A 20,932-nucleotide genomic window follows, 5' to 3' on the forward strand; every position below is an offset into this window, starting at 1 on the left:
TTTGAACTAGAATAATTTGACAAGACAGCCGATCTCTGAAAGCCTTTAGAGCATTCTAGATTGCCAGAAGCTCCAGGAGATTGATCTGAAGATTTGTTTCCTGGAGGGACCAAGTTCCTTGCGTGTGAAGCCCATCTACAAGAGCTCCCCATCCCAGGAGAGATGCATCCGTCGTCAGCAATTTTTGTGGATAAGGAATTTAATTGTCCACCACTGAAGAGAGCGTTCAAGCTCCAGGGACACTTGGATGGCATCTTCTAGGCCTCCCGTGGCATGATATCACTGAGAAGTTAGGGTCCACTGAGATGATCTCATGTGCAGGCGTGCCATGGGTATAACATATACTGTGGAAGCCATGTGGCCCAACAATCTCAACATCTGCTGAGCTGTGGCCTGCTGCGAAGTTCTGAACCAAGATTGTCTGTTCACATCTCCAGGAGATAGGCTCGAACCGTCTGCATGCTGAGAAGGGCTCCTATGAACTCTAATTATTGAACAGGGCAGAGATGGCACTTGGGGCAGTTGAAAACGAACCCTGAATATTAGAGGGCTTTTTTTTTTAACAAAGAAAAACAAAGTGGGGTAGAAAACTGCCAAAAAGGCACTTAAACGGCGTGCGAGAACCACAAAAAGCAGCTGCTCCTCACATGGAAAAAGTGAAACTGAGGCAGTTGTGTTTGCACAGCAGGCGGGAAGGCACTCACGCATGCGTGGTGAGGCACAGCTTGTGTTCCTTAAAGCTCTAGTTTTTTCTATGGCATGTTTGCCGGACTGGGCAACGTGGATCGGTGTCTACTCACTTGTGAGAATAAGAAAGTCTACTTGTCCTTGGAGAATCAAACTCGTACAATCCACCATACACACCACCCACACCAAATTCACTACACCATTAGGACACCCAACACACTCCATCACCATAGAACCCTCAGAATCTGGACACAATCCTAACACACAAAATGTAAAGTCCCTCATGCTATAATAATAAAGTCATTCAAAGAAACCTTTTGATTCATATTTACTAATTTGCAACTTACATGAAGATCCCGGTTGATAAGCCCCAGCATTGCATCTATACATATGAGTGTCCCTGAGCGTCCAATGCCTGCACTGCAGTGAGTAATGATGGGACCTGATTTGTAGATATGCCTCATGTAAGAAATAAAGGTCAGTAGTTGCTCTGGATGAGAAGGTGTGTCATGATCAGGCCAGGCAGTGAAATTCAGGTGTATAATATGTCGCAGTTCACCCGTCTTAAGAATATAAAATAGAGAACAAATAAATGGAATAAGGCAAACATATTAACTGAATGTTGATAACGTTAACATGCACTACATTACCATACATGGAGGGGCATTTTTGATATGATATCTAAATCCAACTTTGGACGTTTTGCAGAAAACATCCAAAATCAAGTGGTGAACATAGCCATTTTCAAAACTGAAAAACATCTTTTTGTTTCAAAAATGTCCATTTCCTAGAACTTTTTTGACATTTTGTGTTCAATGCATTTTTCTTTTGTGACTATTTAAAAATATATTATATACATCAAATGGAAAAATGCAAAAAAAAAAAAAAAAAAAAGCCATTGGGACATCTGGGGGGCACCCTAGGGGGGAACTGCTGTGGACTTCACATAAAAGGTCTCAGGTACGCATCTCACCATTACTCCTTTATATTGTATGATGAGCCCTCAGAAACCTACTGTACCCAACTGTACACCATTACATTTGCCCTTATGTCTGCAGGTGTCACCTATATATGGGTACAGTAGGTTTTTGTTGTGTTTTGGAGAGCTCACACTTTCCACCACAAATGTAACAGTTAGAGTGGGAAATGGTTTCCCTTCTCTACAGTGTACTGCATTGACCAGTAGGCTACTCCAGGGACTGGTATGTACTGTTTCTTTCACATCTTTAGGTGGTGGGAAGGGGTAAGTGACCACTGGGGGAGTAAAGGGAGGGGGGGGGGGACATGCCTTAATCCCTTCAGTGGTCATCTGGCCATTTAGGGCACCTTTTTATGACATACTGTCATTATTAAAATAGGTCCAGACCAAAATATTTAACTTTTAGCCCTGGATGTTTTTGCTTTGTTCCATTATGGCAGAAAAACCTCCAAGTTGTGGGAATGTCCAAATCCCGCCCCCAGCATACCCCCTTTTGATTTGGACGCATTGCAGATGCATAGAAAAACATCTTTAAAATATGTTTTGAAAATAGCGATTTGGACATTTCCATCTGCAGCTTTGTGCCATTTTTTTTGGACTTTTTCTGTTTTGAAAATGAGCCTCTTAATACAATAGCCAATAGAAATTAAAGTGTACAAAATGTTAAACAGGCAATCATTGTACTCCACGACAAATAAAAAGCCCTATTCTTAAATTAGAGCATGAGCAGAAAATAATTAAATGTTTTTACATGGTTAGAAGACCTGCTCCCCTGCATACATATGGGCAGCATCAATAATTTAAATATACCCTCAAAACAGTGAAAATTTACTTCTCTGTGTGTGTATATATATTTCTATCTATTGAGAGAGAAAAATTTATTTATATATATACTAGTAAAAAAGGCCCGTTTCTGACACAAATGAAACTGGCGCTAGCAAGGTTTTCCTTGGAGTGTGTATGTTTGGGAGAGTGTATGTGAGAGTGAGTGTGTGTGAGAGAGAGAGAGAGAGAGAGAGTGTGAGTCTGGGTGTGAGTGTGTCTGTCAGAGTGTGTGTGTGAGAATGAGAGTGTGTGCAAGTGCGTATGTGAGGCACAGTGTGAGAGAGAGTGTGTGTGTGTGCGAGAGAGTGTGTGTGAGACACAGATTCTTTGTGTGAGTGACTGTGTGACACATAGAGAGTGAATGTGATACAGTGTGAGACAGAGTGTGTGAGAGTGAGAGTCAGAAAGACATTGTATGTGTGAGAGAGAGTGTGTGTGTGACAGAGATACTTCCCTTCCTCTCTCTCTCTCTCTGGTGTCAGGCCCCCCCCTCTCTGTTGTCTGAGATTCCCGCCACTGCACCCAAGCAATTGGTGTGCTGGAGGAGGGAGAGAGAGAGAGAGTGTGTGTGTTGGGGGTGGGGTGGGGGGATGTGTTGGGGGGGGGTTCAGTTTGGAAGAAGAGGGGTGCGGAGGGTTCAGGAAGCGCTACCAGATGTGAGTGAGAGAGTGAGTGTGTGTGTGTGTGTGGGGGGGGGGGGGGGGGGGGGGGGTTCAGGAAGCGATGCCAGATGACAGTGTGTGAGTGTTGGGGGGGGGGGGGGGGGAGGAGGGCAGGGGGTTCAGGAAGCGCTGCCAGATGAGAGTGAGTGTGTGTGTGTATGGGGTTTCAGGAAGCGCTGCCAGATGAGAGAGTGAGTGTGTGTGTGTGTATGGGGTTTCAGGAAGCGCTGCCAGATGAGAGAGAGTGAGTGTGTGTGTGTGTGTGTGTGGGGGGGGGGGGGTCAGGAAGTGCTGCCAGTTGAGAGAGAGAGAGTGAGTGAGTGAGTGTGTGTGTGTATGGGGTTTCATGAAGTGCTGCCAGATGAGAGAGAGGGTGTGTGTGTTGTGTGGGTATGTTGGGGGGGGGGGGGGGGGGGTTCAGCTTGGAAGAAGAGGGGTGTGGGGGTTCTGGAAGTGCTGCCAGATGAGTGAGTGAGTGTGTGTGTGGGGGGGGCGGTTTATTAAGCATTGCCAGATGAGAGTGAGTGTGTGTGTGTGTGTGTGGGGGGGGGGGGGGGGGGGGTTCAGGAAGCACTGCCAGATGAGAGAGAGTGTGTGTGTGTGTGTGTGGGGGGGGGGGGGGTCAGGAAGCGCTGCCATATGAGAGTGAGTAAATGTGTGTGTGTGTGGGGGGGGGGTTCAGGAACGGCTGCCAGATTAGTGAGTGAGTGTGTGTGTGTGTGTGGGGGGGGGGGGCAGGGATTTCAGGAAGCGCTGCCAGATGAGAAAGAGAGAGTGTGTGTGGTGGGGGGGGGGGGGGGGGGCGTTGAGGAACTGTGGCCAAACGAGAGTGAGTGTGTGTGTGTGTGTGGGGTTCAGTAACCACTGCCAGATGAGTGAGTGTGGGGGGGGGGGGGGGGCAGGAGTTTCCAGAAGCACTGGCAGATGTGAGAGTGTGTTTGTGTGTGTGTGTGTGTGTGTGGGGGGGGGGGGGGGTTCAGTAACCACTGCCAGATGAGAGAGAGAGTGAGTGAGTGAGTGTGTGTGTGTGTGTGTGGTATAGTTCAGTTTTGTGTGTGGGGGGGTCCTGCTTTGAAGAAGAAGAAGGAAGGAATGAAGCGCCTCCTCAGCACGATGCACCCACCCGCCTCCATCCCACCCACCGTCGCCATCGCAACCCACCGTCGCATAGTTTTGCTGGTGGGTGACCCAAAATCCCGCCAGCAGAAGTCCTGTGTTGTCTGCTGAGTCTCACTCCAGCGATCTTTGGCGTTGCTAGCCTGTGCAGGGCGGGGTTCTGTGCGCCTGACGTCCTGCACGTGCAGGACGTCAGACGCACAGAAGCCCTGCCTGCACAGGCTAGCAGCAACGCCGAAGATCGTTGGAGTGAGACTCAGCAGACAACACAGGACTTCTGCTGGCGGGGTTTCGGGTCCCCCGCCGGCAAAGCAACGCGACGGTGGGTGGCTTGGGGGGGGGGGGTGTTTTGGGGGGGGTGCGGGGAGGTGTTGCACCTCCTGCATTCTGTGGGCAGGGCTTCTTTTGAACTGTAGCTTTGGGGGGGTGCGGTGCGGGGGGGGGGGGGGGGTTGGACTTGCAGCATTCTGTGGGCGGGGCTTCTACTCCAGAGCTTTGGTGGGTGGCTTTGGGGGGGGGGGGGGGGTTGGACGTTGAACACTGGTGTCCGGAGTCATTTGGACTCCGGAGCTTTGGAGGTGGTTTCCCTCCAGATTTTTTTCCGTGGGTGGGTCAGGAGGTTGGTAGGCTGCGTTTCCTAGGCAGGGGGAGGTGTAGGGAAACACGCTGCGATCCCTTCCTTTAGTTTACTGTTCTGAAGACAACGTTCTGACGTTTGACGCGTGGGTGGGGCACGGGTCAGTGGAGTGGCTTCACCACCATGAATCCACAAACCCTTCGGAGTGATTGAGTGACTGCAGAACGTTGTCTTCAGAACGTTGAGGGTGAGTTTTATTATAGTAGACATATGTATAGATAGATAGATAGATATAGATATGTATATATGTACACAATATCAAACAAGAAAAGAGCGGGTTTATATGAATGGGAACCCTGTTCAAAAACGTACTTTGTGGTTTTCTATAAAGCATGTGCGACACACCCATGATCTGCATATGTGTATGCCCCCCTTGCAGTTAGGTGCTCTGGCATTTAGGTGTTACCTTATTAGCATCTATTGCACACAGTGCGCCTGACAATTAATAGCACCTTTGAGGTGTCTAAGTGGCACACATCTCTAGACCAAAAACACAAACAGGAAAAAGCCTCTATGAAAATCCAACAGGATACCTCTGTGTGCTAGTTTATAGAAGAGTCACATAAACATTTTATAAGCACAACACTTTGCCAATGCTGCAGCTGTAAAGACATAACACACTTCACAGGAGATTAAGGGGTCCTTTTACTAAGGTGCGGTGAAAAACGGCCTGCGATAGTGTAGATGTGTATTTTGGGTGCGTGCAGAATTATTTTTCAGTGCACCTACAAAAAAAAGCCTTTTATTTTTTTGCTGAAAATGGACGTGTGGCAAAATGAAAATTGCCGTGCGTCCATTTTGGGTCTGAGACCTTACCGCCAGCCATTGACTTAGCAGTAAGGTCTCACACGGTAACCGGGCGGTAATGACCTACGCACGTCAAATGCAACTCGACGTGCGTAGCTGACGCGCGCCAGAAATTAAAAAATATTTTTCAGACGTGCATAGCAGACACGTGCCAAAATTGAAACTACCATGAGGGCCACACGGTAACTGGGCAGTAACTCCAATTTGGCGCATGTTGGGGGTGCGTAGGCACCTACACGGCTTAGTAAAAGGGCCCTTAAAACTTCTGACCTCTTACTTCACAATGCATCCAAAGTGTGTATATTGTTCTATATATTTCTTCACAACTGCCCATGTCGTGTTCTTCCTTATCTATGTAAAAGAATGGTTATTAGGGGCAATTTTATTGAAATTTCTAACTAACAAACAGTATGATTTGACTTTACTTACCTGGATATTGCTTAGCATTAGCATTCTCACAATAAAGCTCTCCAGCTGATGTGTCTTCATGAGAGTAAGCTGAAGCTGGCTATCTATCATTTTAGGTCTGTCAGATTCATCAGGCCAATAGCGTTGACATTTGATCTTTCCTCCTTCGACTTCCTGGGTCATCATGGCTATCACAGTACAGTTCTGTTCCCATACCATATGCCAAAAGTCAGCCACTGTAGTAGGCAGAGGCCCTTGGCAAGCAATGTAAACAAATTCCTCATTGCCCACTGGAATTTTGATGAAACTGGCATTGATGTATCCAACTTCCTCTCCCAAAGGAACTCTAGTAGTATCATCTTAATTCATTCCAACAAAACAAAAGAGAAAAAGAAAAAAGGACTACTATATATAGATAGTATATAAACACACGCATAAATTGATGCACATGAACACATGCTACAAACTGCATATAACACATACATGCCTATTTCAAAGAATATGACCACTACATAATTGAGATTACAGGTTACACTGAATTTCAATAAAATTTACTGTTTCCTATCCTGTTAGACATATTGGAGGTAATTTTATAAAGGATTTTTTTGCAGCATGTAAAAGGCATCTTACAATATTCACCTCAAGTGCTTAAAAGTACACATACAGACATATTTTCAAAGCATTTAGACTTACAAAGTTACAAAGTGCAATTAGGGGTGTACATGTATGTAATTGCAGAATAGGTGTGTTTAGGGAAGGATGTTGGGCAGCGTGCAGATGGATTCATGATTCATAGGTGCAGAGTCATAGGGGCAGACTGAAGAAAAATGTCAGGAAGTATTTTTTCACGGAGAGAGTAGTGGATGCTTGGAATGCCCTCCCACGAGAGGTGGTGGAAATGAAAACGGTAACAGAATTCAAACACGTGTGGGATAAACATAAAGGAATCCTGTTCAGAATAGGTGTGTTTAGGGAAGGATGTTGGGCAGCGTGCAGATGGATTCATGATTCATAGGTGCAGAGTCATAGGGGCAGACTGAAGAAAAATGTCAGGAAGTATTTTTTCACGGAGAGAGTAGTGGATGCTTGGAATGCCCTCCCACGAGAGGTGGTGGAAATGAAAACGGTAACAGAATTCAAACACGTGTGGGATAAACATAAAGGAATCCTGTTCAGAAGGAATGGATCCTAAGGAGCTTAGCGGAGATTGGGTGGCAGAGCCGGTGGTGGGAGGAGGGGCTGGTGGTTGGGAGGCAGGGATAGTGCTGGGCAGACTTATACGGTCTGTGCCCTGAAAATAACAGATACAAATCAAGGTAAGGTATACACAAAAAGTAGCACATATGAGTTTATCTTGTTGGGTAGACTGGATGGACCATGCAGGTCTTTTTCTGCCGTCATCTACTATGTTACTATGTTCCTGGGCAGACTTACATGTCAATGACTCAACCTAGTTGCTTATTTCTGCAGTATTTGTGTTAATATTGTATAAAAACAAGTAAGTGTCTATGGAACTCATTTTCAAAGCACTTAGACTTACAAAGTTCCATAGGTTACTATTAGGAGCTCATTTTCAAAAGAGAAAAATGTCCAAAAAGTGGCATAAATCTGCATTTGGACATTTTTCTCACAAAAACATCCAAATCGGTATTTTCAAAACCAATTTTTAGTCACAAAAGAGAGGGTAAAACAGCATACAAGCATAAACAGAAACAAAAAAGCAACACTGGGCCTTCAGGATAGAGATACATGTTGTCCTTCAATATGAAAATGACCCGACACTGGCCATGTTTCGGTGCACAAACGCCTGCCTCAGGAGTCTGACATAAAAACACACAAATATAATCTACTATAATAAAACGCAGCCTCAACGTTCTGAGGACACTGACGTCACTGAAGTCACTCACACACCGGTTCGTGGTTTCATGGTGGTGAAGCCACCACATCTTCATGCCCCGCCCTCGCATCACACGTGATCACATCGAGGGCGGAACACGAAAACAAATTTACGCACGGGGAGCAGTAGCGAAACACGCGGAGCGTGTTTCCCTACTCCTCCCCTTCCAACAAATCCCAGCCACCGCTGACGTGCACATGACCCCCGCCCCTTTCGCCACATAGCCCCGCCCACGGTAGCACACGCTTAACCTCACCAACCTCCCTCCCTCCCTGTCACCTCCCCTCCCCTTACGCGTGTCTCCCTGGTGGTCTAGAGGTACCTGTTCCGTCGGCCCAGGAAAGAAAGAGCCCCCTCTTTCCTCCCGTAGCGGTGGCTTCCTTGCTGCGTGGTGTGGGAGTCCGGCTCTCGGCGTTTCAAAATGGCCACCGAGAGTTCAAGCTGCCTCGCGAGACTTCAACTCTCGGCGGCCAAATTTGAAATGCCGAGAGCTGGACTCCCATACCATGCAGCAAGGAAGCCACCGCTACGGGAGGAAAGAGGGGGCTCTTTCTTTCCTGGGCCGACGGAACAGGTACCGGAAGGGGAGGGGAAGGGAGTCCCGTGCCCGCTAGCACCCGTTTCATCGGCGCCAGAAACGGGCCATTTTTACTAGTCATAAATAAACAATACACATATATTTCAAAAAAGAACATTCACATGATTTAAATAATTTAAATACTTAGATAACAACAGCCAGTTTAGCCAGTTTAACAAAATACAGTGCAATCCGCTTAAGTGCAAGGGTCTGGGACCAAAGAAATGCATGCAGTTAACCAGAGCGTGCACTTAACCATTGTGACCCAAAGAAGCTTGACATCTGATAAACATATGAACAGTACTGTTTATTATTATACGTACAGTATACAGTCTCCATTAACTGACATTAGGCTTACTTGAAGTAATCAGTTATAGTCCTCTGTACACTAATGGGTCTGTGAGTTCCATAGACTACGTCTGCCAGACGGTAAAACTGTCATAGCACTGACATCCAGTGGCCTCCAGATAGGCCCGTATGGTGTTGAGACTCTCCAGCGCTCTTGCAAAAGTGACAGGTGGAGGTTGTTGAATTTCGTCAGCATGTGCCTCGCTGCTCATTTCAATCCTCTGTTTCATCATCAGCCGTTGTTGCCTGCGTGTAGGTGCTTATCTCCACATCAGTGCTGTCGTCAGCTGTTTGTAGATCATAATCAACAGCTACTTAGCGATGAAACTCCTCTTCAGTAACACCAGCTGGGATGTCAATAACCTGTTCATCTGACACGCTTGCAACAGCTACATCTGTTTCGTCCCTCTCCACATCCTTAACAAAGCTTGCCCGCTTGTAGCAGTTCACAATGGTTGCCTGTGTAACATGATTCCAGGGTCTTTCTGCATATGTAGGGAATCCAACAGTGACAGATTACGAGCCAGTTCAACAGCATGTTTATCCTTGCCAGTCTGGTCATCCATAACGCTCATCAGACGACGTCGCACAAGAGCCCGATAATGTTGTTTGAAATTGGCTATTATGCCCTGATTCATAGGTTGGATCAGAGAGGTAGTGTTTGGTGGCTGGAAGACCACCTTGATGTTAGACAGCCTGCCATCGTCCCTGTGTGCAGCACAATTATCACAAAGCAACAAAATCTGACGCCTTTGTGCCCGCATTCTAGTGTCTAACTTCTTTAGCCACTGCTTCCAAATTTCCCCAGTCATCCATGAATTTGCGTTAGCCTCGTATGACACAGGAAGTCGCTTAACATTCTTGAAGCAATGGGGCTGTTTGCTCTTTCTAATGATGAGGGGTTCCAACTTCTCACTCCCATCCATATTGGAGCAAAGGAGGATCGTCAGTCAGTCCTTCGACGTTTTACTTCCAGTAGTTTCGGCATGTTTGAATGCAAGTGTTCCATCAGGAATCGCTCGCCAGTAGAGACCGTTTTCATCAGCATTGAAAATGTCACGAGGTGCAAACTCATTCAAGATGGTAGGAAGAACTGAAACAACCCAATTTTCAGCATCAAAGTCAACAGTGTCTTGTTTCTCACCATGCTGTTTCTTGAATTTTATGTTGTTCCTTTCCTTCCATCTTTCCAACCATCCACAGTGGCTTTGAATTCAGTTAGTCCAAGACTTTCAGCTAGCTGGTTAGCTTTCTCTATAAGCAGTGGACCACTAACAGGAAACTGTCTGCTCCTGACTCGAGAAAACCACCGAAGAAGAGCATCTTCTACCTCCTCAGCTTTTCCCGCCCGTTTCCGTTGTGGATTTGTATTGTTTTGCCAGTCTTCCAGAAGCTGGTCTTTCTGCTTCAAGACACGTGAAATTTGACTGGGATTGACACCATATTCTTTAGCAATAGATGCTTGACTTTGTTTTCTAATTTTTTAAGAAATTCTATTCATTCAGCCAGCATTAAAGTCTTACAGTTCCGCCGCGACGACGACCCCAGTGTACACTCTAACAATATTCTTGTTGGTTGTCACTCACCAATCGGCTTCCATATTATGCGGAGTCTTCCCTGCAGAGGAGCGGTCTTAAACCATGCATGTAAGCGAATCTTGCACATATCAGTGGTATGCTAAACTGAAGTTTGTCCCCATAGAAACTGATGGCACCAAAAACGGGACCGAAGTACGGCATGCAGTTAAACAGAGCATGCGCTTATCTGACGTGCACTTAAATGGAGTGCAATGTATAACATTAAAAATGGTAGCAATAAAAATGACAATTAAAATACAAATGCACAAAACATTTACACAAAGTATTTGATAAAAACACATAAATATTAAAAATTAAAAATCAAAAAGTAGGGCAAATGAGGACCTAGATACAGTACGAGAATGACACCATTATCATCCCAGAGAAATCATAGTGGGACAAAATCTCATAAAACAAAGAACAATATTTCTATATAGCAGCTGTTCTTTGTTTTATGAGATTTTATCCCAGAAACTGACCAGAAACCTACTGTGCCACATATAAGAGCTACTGTAGTGGTGTACAGTTGGGGGTATTGGGTGGGTTTTGGGGAGCTCAGCAGACAAGATAAGGGAGCAACGGTGAGATGTGTTCCTGGGAGAAGTTTATGATGTCCATTGCAGTGCCCCCTGGGGTGCCCTATTGCTTTCCTGGGATATCTGGAGGACCAGACTACTAAAAATACTGGCTACTCCTACATCCCAATGGCTTGATTTTGTGCGTTTTGCACTTCAACTTTTTTTTCCCAAAAATGGAACAAAAAACAAAACGTCCAAATCACAAAACCTTGTGCAAAACATTATTAAAAAAAAAAAAAAAAGATAGATGTTTTTGAAAATGACCTTCTTTCCTATTCGGATTTTGGACGTTTTGTGCAAAACGTTCAAAGTGGGACTTAGAAGTCATATCAAAAATGCCCCTCCACGTAACTTTGTAAATCTAAGTGCTTTGAAAATACGTCGCCCCTTGTCTTCATAAATTATGCTGCAAATAGGTGCTTTATCGCTCTTCATAAGTAGGTAATTTTTTTAAATTAAGTTACCCTCGTGGAGAATACATTTATTCATGTCTTCACACATAAAGGGCTAAATTCTATATAACACGCCTAACAAATCGGCACAGAAAAAAAATATGCCTAGGCATATTCTATAAAGTACACCTACATTTAGGCACAGTATATAGAATATGCCTTGTGCCCATCCGCGTGATTAAATTTAGTCATGGGCAGTTACGCAAAGTAAAACTTGGTATAAATGCCGATGCCTTAGATGCAGACTGGGTGTATTCTATAACAATGTGCATAGGGACCCTTTTACTAAAGGGTTGCCACATGGTAAAGGGCTTGCCACATGGCAAATTGGAACTACCACAGGCCTAACGCAGCCTTTGCTGATAGTTCCGCTCCCAGCATGTGGCATTTTTGATGCTACCGGAAATTCCAGAAAAATATTACTGCAGTAGGTTAACTGGAAGTAATCGGGCAGCATCGCACACTGCCTGGTTATCACTGGGTTAGCGTGGGATCCTAACCACCACCTCAATGTGTGGTGGTAAGTGCTTCCTCTGAAATGGCTGCGTAGTAAGTGCAAATTTACCACATGGCCATTTCTTTTTTCGGGCTTTTACCCACTGTGGTAAAAAGGGCCTCAGCCGCTTTTTACTGCAGTTTAGTAAATGTTTAGAAACACCCACAACCTCTTCCTCTTTTTCAACTATGCGACTTAGAACCTCCACACATTACTTTACAGCACCACTTAGACAGTTGTGCATGTAAACTCTAATTCCCATTAGTATCAATTGCTTGTTAATTGGGAATTATCAGTGCAGATTGGCTTGTTAACTAAGTTGAATGAGCAAATCCAGAATACGACTAGATTTGTGCGCAATTTATGTTCAACTATATAGATCTGGAGGAAAATGTTGTTTTAATTGTGTAAAAGGCCTTGTAAAATTAGTTCATGTCTAAAAATAAGTGTGGTACAAGCCAGAACATACTTTTTAAGTATGTATGCTGCTCAGGGCGGAGTCTAAAATACACGCATATGGGCATAGTATATGATTTAATATCTAGTCCTGCTCCTAAGCAGGCATAAATTTCAGTGCCCCGGGTCTACAATCTATTTCTAAAGGATTTCTGCAAGTATTTTATAGACACTAAGCTAACAATAAACGCTTTCCTGTCCATCCTATTATCCTAGGTGCCCTGTTATAAAATTCTCCTCTGAGATGGTAACTTTATAAAGGCATGCATCATTGCACACACTGAAAAGATCGCACATACTTTGATATATGCTGTATGAGGGGCTCCCAGAGGCATAGGGCCTCTTTTACAAAGCCATGCTGCCGATTCTCAATGTGGCAAATGAGAGGAAGCCCATTCAATTCCTATGGGCTTCCTCTCATTTGCTGCAAGGGAATCACTAGCGTGGCTTTGTAAAAGAAGCCCACAGTTTGGGTGGACTTGCAACGTACATGCACATTTTATAAAATACACAAATATATGCATAAATTCAAAGGTTTTCAGAAAAAAAGGCTGGTGTAGAATTCCACCCGTTTTTCACACAGATGTTTTAAAATCTGAATTAAGGAACTCCAAGAAACATCCTGCTTATGTTTGGTTCACTTCTCGTGCCTAACTTTGGGTGCAAGCAATTATGCCGGCCAAAAAATAGCATAAATGTTTGCGCACAACTGATAGCAGTTAGGTGTGCAAATGCTGGTATTTTATAACATCACCCTTAATTTTTGGAGTGGTTCATGAAGAAGATATTAACATCCTCAATTAGTTCAGTTAAAGCACAGGCCTGAATCCAATACAGAATCTGTGGTAAGACCTGAAGAACTGTAGTCCACAGAAGTTCCTCAGTCAACTTGAATGAGCTAGAGCTAATCTGCCAAGAAGAGTGGTCAAAAACTACAGCATCCTACTACACAAAATTGGTAGACTATTCTAAGCAATGTATAGCTGTTATTGCTGCAAAACTACCGAATTAAACTTTGTTAAGACTAAGGGGTCCTTTTACTAAGGCGCGCTGAAAAATGGCTTGCGGTAGTGTAGGTGCGGGTTTTGGGCACGAGCCGATCCATTTTTTAGCACGCCTGTAAAAAAGCCCCCCCCCCCCCCCCAAAATGGACGTGCACCAAAATCAAAATTGGCGCGGGTCTATTTTGGATCTGAGACCTTACCACTAGCCATTGACCTAGTGGTAAAGAATCTGGGTGGTAATGACCTACGTGCGTCAAATGCCACTTGGTACGTGTCTGTTATGCGTGGCCAAAAATAAAAAAATATTTTTCCCACGCACTTATCGGACGCACGCCAAAAATGAAATTACCGCAAGAGCCATGCAGTAGTCTGGCATTATTGGCGCATGTAGTCACTTACACGGCTTAGTAAAAGGGCCCCCTAAGCTCTTAATATATTTGGTTTCTTCTTAATTATTTTTTGGAATTTTTTATATCTATTCTTTCATGTTGAAAGTATAGAGCGTGGTGTGTAGATTAGTGAAACAAACTTCTACTTGAATGCATTTCACATTCTATTTTCTAGACAGCAGATTGTGAAAAATATACATGGTTCAAAGATTTTTACAAGGGTGTGTGTGTGTGAGAGAGAGAGAGAGAGAGAGAGAGAGAGAGAGAGAGAGAGAGAGAGAGAGAGAGAGAGAGAGAGAGAGAGACCAATTATGCCCCTTCCCTGTTAATTCATGACATTCTGAGGAAGAAGAAAGGGAGAAAAACGTTCATTCCCCTGTTGCCAACTTTATAGAGAAAGGGGGACAGAAGGTTTGCACTCCCTGCTTCTTCTCCCTTTCCCCACATGAAGGAAACTGTGTCTCATCCCCATAATTCCTTTGGCTAAAAGGAATGCAAATGTCTTAACAGGCAAAGCGTTAACATCCTGAACAGCAGCAACAAAATCCTCCTGGGCATCCAATCAGAAGCACCCTTGCATAATATTTTTTGTATGGCGTGTTTGGGTCTAAACTAGAAATAGAACAGAAATAAGGTAAATGGCTGTGTTCAGATTAGTGTTGATTAAAAACAGAAGATAAGACTTACAGGGAAGAATGTTTTTATATCTGTTCTTCTTCCTGTTCTCTTTAGTCTGTCCAACTAAACACTGATCCAAAGGTTTTAGATCCTGAAGATTCTAGAAGAAATCAAAGTCATAAATATGAGGGTTAACTGATTGGCAAAGAAAATATTTTCACGCAGCTAACCTTTACATCACTAGACACAAGCTCCTGCAGTAGTCTGCTATCTAAAACATGGCAAGGTCACATCTAAATGTATCTCTTTACTTAAAGACAACATTACTATTGCAAACTCTGTAAATGCGATCTGAATTGGTGAATTGATCATCATAAATATAAACATGCTGCCAAATACAGATATACTTCTATAAGCTACTGGTTTCTCTTTAGCACTTCAAAATAAGGTCTAATTAAATTTTGAATAAATCTACATTAAAATTTGAAAAATGCATATGGTGGAAAGATTAAAAAAAAAGTATAAAATGGACCGATGTAGAAGTTACACTGGCTCTTACTCACTTCAGTTGGGTGAGTCATATGAAGCCACATGTCAAATGCTTTCTGATGGGTCCACAAAAAAATGATATTTAATTGTTAATATTGTTTTGGGGAGAGGGGCACATACTTCATAAAAGGAAGCTTAAAGATAGCTCTGCTTGCAACTGTGGCCATAGAAACTACTGACTGCATCAGAAATAATTGTCCCATGGGCAAACATCAGACAGATCAAAAGTAATGCATTTAGTTGAAAAAAAAAAAAAAGCTATGTCTTAGTTGATGACTTTGCTCTTAGAAATCTGAATTGCTTTTACTGTGCAACACACAAAGAAAGAGAACTGTATAAGGCCACATTTGGAGTATATGCAATGACGTGATTCTGAAGTAGATGCTTCACTATAATGAGGACAATTTTCAAAGTCAGTTACCTCGGTGAATTGCCCTGTCTGAAAATAGCTCTCCTCAGAACGGCTAAGTCTGCTGATGAGCATAATTAAAATTGAGTAACTAATTATTTAAAAAATGTACATTAACCATAAATCTGCACCAAGATGTTTATCTTAAAGCTGAATTCGTGTCCCATATGAGATGACATCAGTTTTTCCATATTAGTTTTATATATTCAAAATCAAAGTTATTTCTTCAGAGACTAGGGTTATGGATGATACGATTTTACAACTATGGTCATATTCTAGAAGGATTTATAACTGTGCAAGTGGTTCAAGTTATATCTGTGAAACATCCTGCAGGGTTAGATTCAATAAATGGCTCAGTGCTATTTCTATAAATAGTGCTCTGTTCTTTATAAAATAGCATTGGGCATGAGGACTTACATCAACTGAAACCAGGTGAAAATGCTGTTTCGGCAGCTTGCCTCCATTAGAATGTGTTTCCGTGCCAAAGCTTGGGCACGAAATTAGATCCTAACTTAAGGCTGCATTTATAGAATTCTCTAGACAGCGCTGGTTAAGTTTTCAGTTATATTTTTAAGCAGGGTTTATAATGCTCATTTATAATGGTTTAAAGGATTTCTTACCACAAGATCGTACCAAGTGACATCCAACTTGACTACATCTGCCACATGGACACCTGAATGTGGAGTTCCACAGGGATCCCCCCTCTCGCCGACTTTATTCAATCTAATGATGATACCTCTGGCTAAACTACTATCCAACCAACACCTCAACCCATATATATACGCAGACGACGTAACGATTTACATCCCATTAAACAGGATCTACAAGAAATCTCCAACGATATCAACCAAAGTCTACACATCATGCACTCATGGGCGGACGCATTCAAGTTCAAACTCAATGCAGAAAAAACCCAATGCTTAATACTCACTTCTTAACACAATATGAACAAATTCACCATCATAAGCACAACAAATCTGACACTCCCTATATCGGACACCCTAAAATGCCTAGGAGTGACCATCGACCGTCATCTAACACTTGAGAGTCATACGAACAACACAACCAAGAAGATGTTCCACTCAATGTGGAAATTAAAAAGAGTAAAACAGTACTTCCCAATGACAGTCTTCCGTAACTTGGTACAATCAATGGTGCTCAGCCACCTGGACTACTGTAATGCACTATACGCTGGCTGCAAAGAACAAACAATCAAGAAACTCCAAACAGCCCAGAACACAGCAGCCAGACTTATATTCGGAAAAGCAAAATATGAAAGTGCTAAACCATTGCGAGCAAGGCTACACTGGCTCCCACTCAAAGAACGCATTACGTTTAAGATTTGTACACTAGTTCACAAAATCATCCATGGAGACGCCCCAGTGTATATGTCAGACCTGATAGACTTACCGACAAGGAACGCCAAAAGATCAGCCCGCACGTTCCTTAATCTTCATCTCCCAAGCTGCAAAGGTTTAAAATACAAACTTACACATGCAGCAAACTACCTACTTGAGTGCCAAGCTATGGAACGCACTGCCGCAAAGCCTAAGAGGGATCTACGAGTTAACAAACTTTCGAACATCACTGAAGACCCATCTTTTTAAAAAGGCATACCATACAGAATAACAATTACAAATGTATACATCTCCCACATCTTTACTCAGATCTATTCTTATAATATCTGCTTGCTTTAAACTCTAATACGTTATTCAACATCTTTATGTAACAATAAGTGATTACGTTCTAATCTATCACCACCAAGATTGATTTATTGTAAGCCACATTGAGCCTGCAAACAGGTGGGATAATGTGGGATACAAATAAAATAAATAAATAAATAAATAAACAAACAAATAAATAATGTTCCAAATGTAGGTTAACATTACATTCAACAATATATATACAAAAGCATGTTATGGCACTTCAGTGAGCATTCTCAAAATTTTTTTTGCTTTCCTGAACTTGATGAAAGATGGTCCACATCAACCCCTCAGATATCTCGGCCCACTAGTGTGGCTGATTTCATCCTGACTGTTAAACTGAGCTTTTACCTCAAATTCCTTTGATGGCACCCCTTGATCTAGGAGCCCATGGAGCATCCGGATGATTGACTTTAAACTGGAACCTGTATATTTGCCTGAAGGAAGAACTCTGACGAGCGGGAGAGTCGAGAGTTGCTCATTTGTCATTAGTAAGCAACCTGTAAAGGACGAGAACATCCACTTATTAGAGCTGTATTAGACTGGATGCAACCTTGAAATCTGGAACTTCCCACGACACAAGATTACAAGTCTTGCTATTAGTGCTCCTTAAACGTGCCCGTTAAACAAGTTAAGCTTGCTAATTTTTATAATTATTCTTAATTTTTTGGAATACTGCACTTTATTCGAAATATATTAAAGCTTACAATATATATTCTTTAGAAATGATATGTAACAGAAAAAGACATTTAAATATTTGAGAAAGATCTTCTGCCTCCTACCATCTCTTAGTATCCTCAATATTTGTAGAATAAAATCCCATTTAAACTCTCTCATAGCCTATGGAATGAAATGTACTTCCACAGATTCCTCCTCCTTAGCTTCAAATGTTGTGCTCTAAATTTCTTTCCATTTAATCTTAACTTTTCCTTCTAGCCATTCTGCAATATCACTCACAAAGCCATTGAACAGAACTGGTCTCAGGACAGATCCCTGAAGCATTCTACTATAAATACATTCCCCCTTTATGTATCTTTTCCCCCTTTGTACCTCTTCTATTGATCCTCTCCCACTCTCTGTGCCATTTTCATATTTTTTTCTATACACATTTCCTTTCCTTTTCTCAATCCTTAAATATATCTGTTTCTTACAAATATTCTAAGCTTGTCATTCTCTGTGCTTCTTTCCAAATCTCCAAACTACCCAAATGGTTTCCTTCTTATATCTCTATACCAGATAATTTTCAGTTGTAAACTTATTGTAGTACAAAGAGGTACAGAGTTAAGTAGGTAAGAAGTGTCATGTTGGGTCAGATCAATGGTCCATTGAGTCCAGCAGCCTGTCTCCAACAGTGGTCAATTTGATATCTTGGAAGTATCAGATCTTTAGAAAAAGATCCTTCTCCTATTGTCCCAGAAATAAGAGGTGGTGCTCCCCATGCCTATATGGCTAATAATGTGTTAATGGACATTTATTGCTGAAAAAGGCATGCATTAAATCCAAATAACTTCTCTTCCTCCAGAAACTTGTCCAAACATTTTTGAAACTCAGCTATACTATCAATCTTAACGTTATCCTCTGGCAACAAATTCTACAGCTTAATAGGCCATTCACTGAAAAAACATCCTTAATTTTTTCAAAAATCTGCTACCAGTCAGTTTCATGAACTGTTCCCTGGTGCTACCACTATTTGGAAATGTGAACAACTATTCCCTATTAACCTTTTCCTCATCATTCATGATTTTATAAAAACATAAAAACTTCTACCATATCCCCTCGTATCCATTATAACACTTTATAACCATACTAGTAAAACAAGTCCGTTTCTCAGAGAAATGAAACCAGCGCTAGCAAAGTTATCCTCCGAGTTCCAGCTTGGCCCCCTCCCCCCTCCTCTCATTCGAGTTCCAGGCTCTGTTCCCTCTCCTCTGAGAGAGTGAGTGTGTGAGAGAGAGTGTGTGTGTGAGAATTGGACTGTATACGAGTGTGTATGTGAGACAGAGAGAGAGAGCGTGTGTGTGTGTGACAGAGAGACTGTGAGAGAGTGTGTGTGTGATAGAGAGAGACTGCGTGCGAGTGTGTGTGTGAGAATTAGACTGTGTGCGAGTGTGTATGTGAGAGATAGAGAGAGTGTGTCTCTGACACAGTGTGTGTGTGAGACAGACAGTGTGTGAGTGAGAGAGACAGTGTGTGTTAGAGAGTGTTTGTATGAGTGTGTGAGAGAGAGACAATGTGTGTGTGAGACTGAGAGAGTATGTGTGTGAGACTGAGAGTGTGTGAGAGAATGTATGTGAGAGACAGACAATGAGTGTGTGTGAGAGAGTGCGTCTGTGACCAAGACAGTGTGTGTGAGAAAGAGTACAATGTAGTCATTACGGCGCAGGAGTCGGGAGGGTCAGCAGCGAGTTGTGTGCGAGTTCTGCACTTGCCCGCTTTCCGCCACCCTGCTTGTTTCAATGCAGTTCGAGCGGCACAGGAGTCTGTACGTCAATGGCCAGTTGTGTCACGAGTTACTGCCTTGTGGCCATTCCGAGTTCCATGCCCCCCTCCCTCCCCCTCCTCCGAGTTCCAGGTCCCCCTCCCTTCCAAGTTCCATGCCCCACCTCTCCTCCGAATTCCAGATGCCCGCGTCTCCCTCCCTCTCTCTCTGTCCCCTCCGAGTGGCAGCCCGACCTGCGTTGGCCGCCCTCTTCTCTTAGTCCTCCACCTGCCCCTCGCATTCCTAAGTGCTGGCTGTAAGTGTCTCCGAGTTCCAGACACCCACGCCTCCCCTGCGTTGCCCGCCCTCTTCTCTTAGTCCTCTGCCTGCCCCTCGCCTTCCTAAGTGCTGGCTGTAAGTGCCTCCGAGTTCCAGACACCCGTGCCTCCCCTCCAAGTTCCATGCCCCCCCTCCAGACCCCCGCGCTTCCCTCCCTCTCTCTCTCTCCCCTCCGAGTGCAAGCACGACCTGTCCTCCACCTGCCCCTCGCCTTCCTAAGTGCTGGCTGTAATTTAAAACTTGTTACCTCGTGGTCCTGTGGCATTAGTGAAAGTCGAGCAGGCACGGCGCTTCAGCCTGCCTTCCCTTCTGTCTCAGCTCTGCCTCTGGTCCCGCCCTCATTTCCTGTATCTGGAAGGGCGGGACCAGAGGCAGAGCTGAGACAGAAGGGAAGGCAGGCTGAAGCACCGTGCCTGCTTGCCTTCGCTGCTGCCGCTGGACCCCGAGGTAAGAATTTTAAAATTCTGGCCGGCACACAGAAAGGCGAGAGGCAGGCAGAGGACAGGTCATGCTTGCACTCAGAGGGGAGAGGGAGAGAGAGAGAGAGGGAGGGAGGCACGGGGGTCTGGAACTCGGGAGGAGGGGGGCATGGAACTTGGAGGGCAGGAGAGGGAGGGGGAGGAGGAGAGGGGGGCCTGGAACTCGGAGGGAGGACGGGGGGGGGGGGGAGGGATTCTCTCCTCACCTCCACCGTTCTGTGGCTGGCTGGTGCTGGCTTCCCTTCCCCTGATCCGCCCTCTGACGTCACGCGAGGGCAGACAAATGGGAAGTGTGTTACGAACCCAGGCATCCAGAAGTAGAACGTTGGAGGTGCAAATTATTATATAGGATGATGCAATTCCAATGTAGTTTTTATATACGGTAATTTCTCACTTTTGTGGATTTATTTTCAAGTCATATTTTTCATCAATATATAGACTATGTTAATCACAAAAGGTCATTCCACTATCAATTCTATTCAATATCTACCTCAAGCCACTAGCCAAGCTGATTTGGTCAA

The 20,932-nt window shown here is 43.9% G+C and overlaps 1 protein-coding gene across 2 annotated transcripts in view; it reads right to left on the reverse strand.

Annotated features, from left to right (window-relative positions):
- Positions 1–20,932, reverse strand: part of LOC115458821 (tyrosine-protein phosphatase non-receptor type 13-like) — a 90,191-nt gene that overhangs the window by 16,055 nt on the left and 53,204 nt on the right. For both annotated transcript variants that reach the window (XM_030188633.1, XM_030188635.1), the window contains exons 6-9: positions 17,526–17,674; positions 14,583–14,673; positions 6,143–6,480; positions 1,035–1,250 (exon numbers count right to left, since the gene is read on the reverse strand). In XM_030188633.1, coding sequence (XP_030044493.1) covers positions 1,035–1,250; positions 6,143–6,480; positions 14,583–14,673; positions 17,526–17,674 — 794 coding nt within the window. The remainder of the gene's footprint in view (positions 1–1,034; positions 1,251–6,142; positions 6,481–14,582; positions 14,674–17,525; positions 17,675–20,932) is intronic.

The sequence above is a fragment of the Microcaecilia unicolor genome, unplaced genomic scaffold (assembly GCF_901765095.1).
Source record: "Microcaecilia unicolor unplaced genomic scaffold, aMicUni1.1, whole genome shotgun sequence".
Classification (NCBI taxonomy): domain Eukaryota; kingdom Metazoa; phylum Chordata; class Amphibia; order Gymnophiona; family Siphonopidae; genus Microcaecilia; species Microcaecilia unicolor.